This window comes from Ruditapes philippinarum, unplaced genomic scaffold, assembly GCF_026571515.1.
Source record: "Ruditapes philippinarum isolate M1 unplaced genomic scaffold, ASM2657151v2 ctg3269_1_1_1_1, whole genome shotgun sequence".
NCBI lineage: Eukaryota > Metazoa > Mollusca > Bivalvia > Venerida > Veneridae > Ruditapes > Ruditapes philippinarum.
Window position 1 is genome coordinate 29,073 of NW_026856682.1, and position 11,575 is coordinate 40,647.

At 32.3% G+C, this 11,575-nt stretch overlaps 1 protein-coding gene across 1 annotated transcript; it reads right to left on the reverse strand.

Annotated features, from left to right (window-relative positions):
• Window positions 1–675: 675 nt before the first annotated feature.
• On the reverse strand, window positions 676–2,094 carry LOC132747320 (histamine H3 receptor-like). Its single transcript, XM_060736669.1, has one exon. It carries the CDS (start codon window positions 1,880–1,882, stop codon window positions 692–694), a length of 1,191 nt encoding a protein of 396 aa, XP_060592652.1. The 5' UTR covers window positions 1,883–2,094; the 3' UTR covers window positions 676–691.
• Between the last annotated feature and the right edge of the window lie 9,481 nt (window positions 2,095–11,575).

Sequence of the window (11,575 nt, forward strand, 5' to 3'; positions counted from 1 at the left end):
TTCTACTAAAACCTGAAAGAGTTCTTAAGATTTTCAATATAACGTAACCTGATAGCTCTTTTTCAGTACGTTATATTTACGATGTCATAAATTTACAAGATTTCTGTTCCTCCTGGTCAATATGCAGCTAAAATTCTCGTAAAGTAACGAGCTTAGCCGAAATTTCGCAAACTACTTTTTGATAATTATTCTGATTTTTAATCCATTTACAGAGCCCTGGTTGTACACGGATGAACTGTTGCTATAACCAGTGTTTCAAAAGGTCCGGCAGACGTGGAATGTACGACGGTTACTGAAAATTAACAATCTATACATAAGCAGTTAACTCGTATATATGATTACTTTTCCCATCCTTCTTCAGCAAATTTACAATGTTTATACAATGGAATATACATGTATATTCATATACAAATCATATTTACTTCTCTCCAACGAAAACTTGCTGCGAAAGCGACCATTAAATAAAGCTGTTTTATTATTATTTCTATTAATTACATAAAAAAAAATATTTTTCCGATCATTGATGGACAGATTCTGAAACGCTTATGGATATATATTTATGACATATCTTATTTGTCTGCACCTGTATCATTGTATCTTATAATTAATTCACAAGACAGAAATCATAGAATACTAGTATTGTAACCGTCCTTGAATGAATAAAGTAACACTTTTGTTTTGGTGTCATTTATCAATGAGAATTTCTACATTTTCCCAGCATCTTCATGTATTTCTTGAAACATTGCCTGTATCGTGGAATATTATAAGCATAGAGAAATGGATTAACTGCTGATTTCATCCATAGGAGCCAATTAAAAAATTCGTACAAACTCTGATTCACACATTTGTTACAAAAAGAGATTACAACAGTTGTGATCGTGTACGGTGACCAAAAGAAAAGAAAGGAGAACACTAACATTGCAAGAAGTTTTGCAGATTTTAACTTGGGTTTCGCTGCTGTATGCTTGATATTTTCTTTAGCAAGTGCTCCTATTTTCTTTGATTTTAAACAATTGTCAGAATGAAATGAACTTCTTTCATCGCGTAACATTGGCATTGATATATTAGCGCTAGCTTTGTTTTGATGCAAACTAGTAGAGACATAACATTGTGTTGATAGAGCATGTTCTGATACGCTAAAACACTGACGTGTATTCGCTTCTTGACATTTATGTGATTTTCCTTTTCTGTCTGTCCAGCTAAAAATCTTTATCAACAAACATCCATTTATAACAGCAAGACTAACTGCCGGTAACAGGAAATCAAGGATCGACATTGTGATAACAAAATCATTTTCATAAACAAATTCAACATCACAATCCATGTACTCTGCAGTAGAATATCCAACCAGATAATTCCATGCTAAGATTGCTGGTCCGTAATAAATAAGGGATATTATCCAAGATATTATAAGAACAGTCTTAGCAACTTTCCACGTGATTTGATTTTCGTATTTGGTACGAAGGGAAATCATTAATAGTCTGTCCATGCTAAGAATAAGAATGAGTGCCGTTGCCTCAGTACATGCTGTGAAGTCGATTAGCAACCATATTTTACAAAACCAGTACCCAAATGGCCATGTAAAGTTCATCAAGGTGTACACCGTATAAAGTGGCATACTTACACTACATAGAATGAGATCCGTGACCGCCAGATTAAATATATAGAAATCATACACTTTGTTGTGATGACGGTTTTCAACGTAAGCTAACATTGTCATAATATTTCCACCAACGCCGAGAACGATCAGAATGATTAATCCAATTGCAGTAGGAACGAAGATTTCGGTTACCATAGCAATAAAGTCGTCACTGTCATCATCATTTTCGTCAGTTGCGTTGCTTATGATAGGAACCCGTAACTTGTCTGTCAGGTTTTTCATATCTATAAAAGTTATACCAATTGTTTGTTACTTCAAAGTAGGATTTGATACATCTTTTATTAATCACAGGCCCTTGGTGCATGGAGCTCCAAACGCCTTAAAATCAAAATATCAAAACATGTATATTTGTCGATCCCAGAACATACACTTACCATATCAATAACATTTACTATATCAATATACGCTGCTTTTGTGGTTTTTGTTTGTTTGTTTATTTTGGTGTTGTTGTTGTTGTTGATGATGATGTTTTTTGAAATCTTAGCAACATCTATAATATAAACAAGATAAACATGTCCATTTGAAAAAAACGTACACCTTCTCTTTGAATAACACTGTATAATTTTAAGGATATATATGATTTTTTTCACAATAGCTTATATTAATTTTATTTACTGCATATACATGTATATGGTAAGTGTTTGCACTGGAATTGATAAATACACAATTTAATTGGATATGCTATCATTCGCAATATATAAAACATAAACAAGCTTTTATAAAAACAGAAAACCATTCTACACGATGATATGATTACATTTCTTAATATTTAAGTCCAAAATTGCGGAAGTTGAAATGTTATAGAAACAAAATCAGAAAACAAGGGTCATCAGTGATGACATGTGTCGCCTCACAATAGCCAATCGCATGTTGCAGCTATTGTGTAGCAGGAGACCCAAAAGTCATCAACGGGGCAAACACAGGGGCAATAACTCAGCTGAAAATCATTCAAGCGAAAGACTTGTGTATTATGCACAAGTACTTGACGTACCAACCAATCCTGTAAGGTTTCATTGAAATTGCATTACTGGCATAAGAGGAGTAGTCCGGACAAACTTTACAAAATAAAAAAAATAATTTAAAGGGCAATAATTCCAAAAAAATTCACTGAACCATACAAAGCCAAGGATATGCACAACTAGACCTGGTGTTAAGTTTGGATGAAATTATAGCCGTAGTTTTTGAGAAGTAGTCTGGACAAGCTTTTGTATATATGGCAACACGCAAGAAATAACACTTTTTTATTCAAGGGCTATAACTCGACCAAAATTTATTCAACCGGAAAACCCGTGCAATATACGCAAAGACTTGAGCTACAAATCAATCATGTGAAGTATCATTGAAATTATTGTATTAGGTGCATAAGAGAAGTAGTTCAGACAAACTTTAAAAATAATTTTATATAAGGGGCATAACTCGGACAAAATTCATTGAACTGGAAAATGCTGACAATATGCATAAGTAGACTTAATACGGACCATTACTGTAATGTTTGAAAAAAATTGCACCAGTACTTTATGAGGAGTAGCCCGGACAAGTTTTGTGACGAACGGGCAGACAGAAAGACAAACGACGGAGTAGTGATCCCTATATGTCGCCACTATTCCGTAGAGGTGACACAAACAGTACGAAAAAAGCTACAGTTTTTCATAGGTTAAACATATTGTCTGAGAATATAACAAGATTTTGGAATACCAATAGCACTAGCAAAAGGGATACATATGCCTTCAAAAACTTGAGGTCATCTTGTGTATGAGTAGGAATGGAATCATTATTTGACCCTTGAAGAGTGAATCAAAACCAAACATTATTAGAAAATTTTCATTCAGTGTCATAATCAAAAATATAGCACCATTAAAACTTACCTCTTAAGTTAAATCCAATAACCATTTATCGTTTATATAGTTTGTGGTTATCGTTGCTTTGTTATTACTTATTATTTAGTTTGAATTGTACGCCATTTTTAAAACAAATTCTCTAATTTATTATGTTTTAAACGAATACATTTAAAATAAATTCCTAGAAGCTATGTTAGTTTACAAAATGAATCTGGGTAAATGATCAAGTTTCTATTAACAATACACTTTATATTGACCAAAATTAAAAAGATAAAACAAAATTAAAACGGCTTTTAATAAACCTTACGGGAATTGAAACAAAATTTATAAGTAGTAAAAGCAATTAAAACATACAACGATGAATCAGATAGTTATTAAAAACAAAACGATGTTTATCCAAATAATTAATTCAAAAATATAATTGTTCTCGAGAGACAAATTTACCTGTCGATCAAATTAAACAAAGTATTTCTATGACTGTTTTTATTTTAAATTAATTATTTTCTGATAACATAAATTGCTTATACTTTAATCTGTATGAAGCAGAGGAGATAACAAAAATAGACAAATCTCATTTTAATAAAATATTTATAGACAGCTGCAATTTGTGGTTTATTTACAGAGGCGAAATACGCTTTATACGTATTGATAATGTAAAACCAAACAAATCGTCGACAAAGTCCTTGCCACGTGTGATATCTTCAAATTGCACATCATTGTAGTTTGCTCAATCCAATATTATTCGAGTTTCGGATAAAGAATTACTACATCGTTAAACTTTAATATGCTCTAACACAGTGAAAATAATATTCAAAATAAAGTTAGCATAATGAATAAAAACTGTATTTATAAACACTTCTACCGCTCTACTGAGTTAATGTTATAGATGGTATTTTGGATCGTAACATCTTGCACCACTTTACCGTTTTTGTTTTTTTTGTTTTTGTTTTTAGAATTAAAGTAAAAAATACTTGTATATTTTCTTTAAACAAACGTTCAATACATAATTTTACTTTATTGACAACAGATATTGTTAACAACTGATTTCAAAAGTATCGAAGATTTTAAATGTAATGTTTAAACGTCTAGGATTATAAAGCGTCGGTCATTTTATAACTAAGTTACGAAACTACATATAGCTATATCGACATACAGTAACGTAGTTTCATTCAAAACTTCATCTGTTTAAAGATAAAGTACTGACTGAGATTTGAAAATTGATTCGTCTTTCCAATGCGGTTATAGTGAAATTACAGTAATTAATTGTTTGGAATCTTTGGTACTTTGTAAATAATGACACCTCGTGAATATTCTTCAACAATCATGGTGTAAAATGTATATATGAGTGACAACATTATAAACGGATCTCCTTTCCAAAACATAAACATATTTAAATGTTAAAATATGCATAATTTCTGATAAGACACAGGAACGTTTAGCTTGAAAGCCCATAAAAAATTATGAAGCAATTTGCTACGTAATAATACGGAAATAATTGTGATTAAACTCATAATTTATTCCCGGTTCATGTATGTAAAATACATTTTTTTCAACTATTAATCATCTTTTATCAGTTATTGCCCTGTATATGCAAAAAAAATAATGATCTATAACGTATATGCAATAACCTTTTACGTTATCATTTGGAGAAGTTAATATTCCATCAAATACAAAACCACAAAGAAATTTATATTATCTAGCTATTTATTTCATATTTAGGCATGTTTTTTATATCCTATATAATAATTATGTTTTGCGGCATGTGTGACATATATTTGTTCATTTGAATACTGTGATTCTCAATAGCCAATGAAAGCTTGATTTTGTATATAAAATATCATGAACTATGCTTGTTTTTCATTGCCATCGATTCATCAACATAAATAATGAGCCGCGTCACGACAAAACCAACATAATGGGTTTGCGACCAGTATGGATCCAGACCAGCCTGCACATCCACGCAGTCTGATCAGGATCCATGCTGTTCGCTATCAGTTCCTCTACTTGTTATAGGGTTTGTAAGCGAACAGCATGGATCCTGATCAGACTGCGCGGATGCGCAGGCTGGTCTGGATCCATGCTGGTCGCAAACCCATTATGTTGGTTTTGTCATGACACGGCTCAATTGTTATTTTTTAAGTTGTCACCGACAGAATATGATACTTTGTTTATTTCCTAATAATAATAAAAAAAGTAATTAATTATAACAAAAGTCAAAAATATAAGCGAGATAAAAATCACTAACCTTATCAAAAAGCTATTTTAGCCCATTCATTTGTTTAAAAAAGAATAATTGAATTGTTTATAATTGATAAACAATGCGGCAACAGTAAGATATATGAAAGCAATATTGTTTATGATATGACCTCATAATATTTCATTCGCATAAACTTATCATTATGAGGTTAAGCGTATATATAAATATGTAATTGTTTTGTTTTATGAGGTTAAGCGATTATATAAATATGTAATTGTTTTGATAAAGTATCATTTAGACTTCTGTTTAAATCAGTAACCATGAAAGCTATTGCGTTATTGTTGATCATTGCTTTGTGTGCTTCCTATGCGGACGCATGTAAGTACTTACCTATTGTTTTTATTTTATTATCTTCAATTTCATCACAAATAACGCTATAATAATATAACAAATAAGTGTGCTATAACAAAACATTTTTGTATGATATAAACATGTACATAAACTTTAAAGAAATTTTCTTAATTTGTAAAATTGGTTGTAAATTATTAATGAAATGCATGAATGTTGTTTAGTTTATGTCAATATAAAACATTTTCATCTTACGTACGTTTATTTGAAACAAAAAAAAACTAACATACGTTGTTTTTTTATTTCTTTAACATGTATATTTAAAATATATATTTAATCGAAGTGGTTTTTATCTTTATTCACGTAGATTATTAACAACGGGACTTAACTCAATATGAAGTCTCACAAAACAATGTATTATTCTGTCACATGTATACCAAATCTACTTCGAAATCTTCGCAAAAAAAGTATTCCGAAAACCTTTTTCTTGAGCCTGTATGTTTTGGCACATTTTTAACTGACTGGACGAATTTTGTTGGTACTTGCTTCTTTACACGATAGATGTAAAATAAAAAAAAATATGAACTTATATGTACCTTGCATATCCTTAGAATTGTTCAAAACACTTAATTCTTTATACTATCTGTAACAATATAAATAACATACATATGTGTTATTATATAGAAATTTTTCGATTTTTTCTTAGAAGTAAAATGTAAAAAGTGTTTGTAATTAAGTTATTGATTCTATTTCAGAAAATCTTTTCATTTTTTATTATGAACTTTCAGTTATAAGGTACCGTCCAAGTATTGGTATGTATTTTGTATTTTCTTCCTGCTTCCTTTTTTGATTACACATTGTAGGAAAAAGTAAATATATGAAAATATGTTAACCATGCCATGCAATCAGTATCCAAACAAAGAGATCGTAATTATATCTTGGAATATCACGACCGTAGTGGCGTCTGACACGTTATCTAAGGATTACTTGCTGGGTGGGTTAAGAATCTTTCAGTGTCCTGCCGTTGTTACCATTAGCAAGAAAATTTAAACTTTTGCTATGTACCAGTTGGTTCCAGAAACGGATTAATGAGTATTTTCAAACAACTAGTAGCTCCCCACTAAATCGAGCTTAGCAAATTCCTTTAAACAAATTAAGAAATATTACGGTAAACGAAACATCCAATGATTGTCAAATCCCGTCTTGAATATTAAGACAAAATTAGATTTTCCTCTACGATTTTACGTCGTTTTTCTCTTTTTTTATTATTCTTTTTTTTTTATAATTTTTCCACGAATGCAATTATAGCGGGATATAGAACAAAACCTGTTTACACATTTTTATCGATTGAAGTATCGACAACAGAAAGGAAAACACAGAATTTAAACTCTAACATTATACATTCTAAAAAAAAGAGGAATTATAGCAAAATCTTCTCTAAACGAGCCATCTCACTATTGCGGAAACGGCATCTTTAGCTTATTACAAAGACCAGTAAGTGAATGGAGAACACATATTAGATGATAATTAATTCTTTTTTCATCATACTTTTATGTCGAACGCCCATGACAGAAGGTCGAATTATGTTTCTGATGCAGCAACATAACCTAATATAATTTTTTTTATCGTTATTGCAGTTTAACTTAATCTATGAAATATTCGATTAGATGTTTCAAGAGTTGTGCAATTTATTTCGTCTTGAACACTATCCTTTACTCAAAGCTTTGTACTTTGAATTTCTATAAATATTCTATACAATAGATGACAGAATATGTATTATTTACATGAGACCAATTTTATCAATTATGTAGGATGCAGAGACTGTTGGGGTCGGTATCGCAGGGAAGGTGAAAGGTATTTCGATGGTTGTAACAGATGCGTTTGTGGCTGGGATGGAGTAAGTAAAACATATTTTCATATTTCACTGTAAGACAAAGCAACAAGAATAAAGTTTCATATAATTATAGTTTTATATACGGGAATCTAAGTTTATCTTGCTAAAGTAGGAGTATATTAAAACGTTTTATATTTGTGCGATCTGAATAAATTCGAGTAATCAAAATTCGGTCGAAAGAGTATGTACCTTTTAGAGGCTTTTCTCTTTAATTAATCGCTTTGTATCCTTTACAGTTACAGGCCCATTATGCCTCAGAAATATTATTACTTTTATTTCTCAAAAATCTTTGTATTCTTAGTATCTTGTCACAGTTTCAAAAATTACTTATATGATGTTTAGATGATCTACCATTGCTTTTTTCCTCTGTTTGGTATGATAATAGTGAATAAACATTTTAGGTTGAAGTCAAAATGATACTGTCTTCACATTTGCTACCTTTACAACCCATAACCGCACATTCAGTGCTTCATTTTTTTTTAGCTTGTCAACGTGTTTCATGCTCTAAGTCAATTTTATCATCTTATTAAACACATGTTTGACATTTCTTAATAATGAAAAATAATTAAAATTAATAATGATTTTTCGGCACAATGTGCCTATAAGTATTCTGGCTTGATCATAGAAAATTCAATCTAATTTTAAACAAACTTTAACGTTAAAAGTACAATTGTAATGTATTTTGTAGGTCAATGTTGTTTCTCATATTAGGTCATGATGCTGATATTAATAAAAAATGAATACATTGAATAATTAATGCATTTCAGATTAATGCATTTCAGATAAATGCATTTTAGATATAATTACTTGCTGTGTATATCTTGAAATGCTTTGATAAATGTTTGCAAGAAGAGCCACTATCTAAAGATATCATATATTTTACAGTGCATCTAAATAATTGATTAAAAATATCTTACTACCTTTCAAAATTTATTAAACGTTGTACATTTATTTTACAGAGGGCTAGTTGCACCTATATGGACTGTTACTACAACCGTTGCTACAAACCATTTGGCAGACCCGGCATGTATGACAGATATTGATCAATAAACAAAATATCAACAACAAAATAAAAAATAATAATAATAAAACATTTAAAGACCTGAATTTCTCGCGTCCTTCCTTTATTATTTTTCAGACTTCTGACTTATACATATTAATATATTAAATTAACAATAAAGAAATTGTAACCGATTTTAGAAAATGACATTGCTTACTTTTCAAAGTAACATGGACGGCAACTAAAGCAGGTATTTTAGCTGTTAATTAAAATCCGAAACAAAATAATCCATCGAATGCATTAATCACAACAAAATAACATGAAAATTGGAGACTCAGTTTGACTGAGTCTGAACATGAAGGATAATGAATAAATGCAACATCCCTCACGCCCCCCCCCCCCACTGCCCCCACTGGCATCGGTCGGCTTGAGCGGTACACTTAATAGTGCTGGCATCTATGATCTCGACGGACCGAAAGAAATATAACAAAACTGAAGTGCAGAAAGGGGCAACTTCGACACCTGCTGTTGTTAAGTGTAAAAATCTGGAAACAAAGTGTTCCCTCGGTAGCAACATCCCTCACGCTCTAGCACCTCAATATTAGCACCAGTATAACCTATGATTACAAATAGATATACTAGTAAATAAATATACAAGAGGGCCATGATGGCCCTGAGGTCGCTCACCTGTATATAGGCCCCCGAAGCTGGGCCAGTCTAAACTCCAGGGCTTTTATTTGAACAAACTTGGTAGACACCCATAAGAAGATGTTTCATGCTACACATCTAAGCTCTAGCTCTTTGAGTTTTTTAAAAGAAGATTTTTTAAGTTTTCACTATACACATATAGTAAAAAAATGACACCCCTGGGGTGGGGCCAGTTTTTACCCCAGGGCTTTTATTTGAACAAAATTTGTAGACACTTATTAGAAGATGTTTCATGCTTAATATCTAAACTCTAGCTATTTGGGTTTTTTCAAAGAAGATTTTTTTAAGTTTTTGCTATACACATATAAGGAAATCAATGACCCCCGGGGCGGGGCCAATTTTGACCCCAGGGCTTTAATTTGAACAAACTTTGTAGACACTCACTAGAAGATGTTTCATGCTTAATATCTAAACTCTAGCTATTTGGGATTTTTTCAAAGAAGGTTTTTTAAGTTTTTGCTATACACATATAAGGAAAATCAATGACCCCCGGGGCGGGGCCAATTTTGACCCCAGGGCTTTTATTTGAACAAACTTAGTAGACACCCATTAGAACATGTTTCATGCTAAATATCTTAGCTCTAGCTCTTTGAGTTCTTTAAAAGAAGATTTTTTAAGTTTTTACAATATGCATATAGGGAAAATCAATGACCCCCTGGTGCGGGGCCAATTTTGACCCCAGGGCTTTTATTTGAACAAACTTGGTAGACACTCACTAGAAGATGTTTCATGCTAAATATCTTAGCTCTAGCTCTTTGGGTTCTTTAAAAGAAGATTTTTTAAGTTTTTACTATATGCATATAGGGAAAATCAATGACCCGCTGGGGCGGGGCCAATTTTGACCCAAGGGCTTTTATTTGAACAAACTTGGTAGACACTCATTAGAAGATGTTTCATGCCAAATATCTAAGCTCTAGCTCTTTGGGTTTTTTAAAACTTTAAAAGAAGATATTTAAAGTTTTTTTTCTTTCGGTTGCCATGGCAACCAGAGTTCTGCATATAATTAAATTCTTTGAACATTTTTTAAAGGGGACCACCAAAGAAACATTCCTGTGAAGTTTGGATGAAATTGGCTTAGTGGTTTATGAGGAGATGTCATTTGAAGCAAAAGTTTACGGACGGATGCCGGACGGACGACGGACGGACGACGGACGGACGCCGGACGAAAAGCGATCACAAAAGCTCACCCTGAGCTAAAAATAATCTCTCTCTCTCTCTCTCTCTCTCTCTCCCTCTCTCTCTCTCTCTCTCTCGCTCTCTCTCTCAATGCACGAAAAATCGGCACGCAGCGGCCAGGACTCGAACCACGGGTCTCTGGATTGCCGGTCCATTATCTGAAAGGAGGTTTGCTGAACTTTATGGTCAGGAAGGCACTTGCAGCTGGCATGAGAACAGAAAAAAATATTAAATAACAGTAAAATAAAAATATATAACATTTCTTATAAACATATAATCATTGCTCTGCGTCTCCTCGACGTCCTACGATCAACTTTGCAGGCAACTCTTCGCTTTGGTGCACGCCTTTTGCGGGACCTTTTGGCTTTTTTGGTCTTTTTTGCCTTCTTTGACTTTTTGGCATCCTTGCGCTTTTTTGATGCAGACCTCCTTCTTCGCTGTCTAGCCTTTGCCTTCTTCGATGTCTTCCTACGTCGTCCTTTCTTACCTATAAGTTGGTATGCGGTAGAACCTGTGGGGCGATTTTTCTATGTATTATTTCTCGGTCATGTCTTTCTTTCTTTCATATATATTCATTCTTGGGCGGGAATTGTCTTATAAAACAATAAATGTGTTTGCCATAAGAAAATTAATAATAGTTACTGAGTTGAAAGAAGCTATAAATACCCGCTATGGTAATAAAAGTGACGACGTCAAAATAGAGTTAGAAATAAATTGAATATATAAGGCCAATTAGTACGTAGAAAAAGCAACG

Bases quoted from the DNA above. Each gene is read 5' to 3' on its own strand.
- LOC132747320 (XM_060736669.1), bottom strand. From the start codon at position 1,882: ATGAAAAACCTGACAGACAAGTTACGGGTTCCTATCATAAGCAACGCA.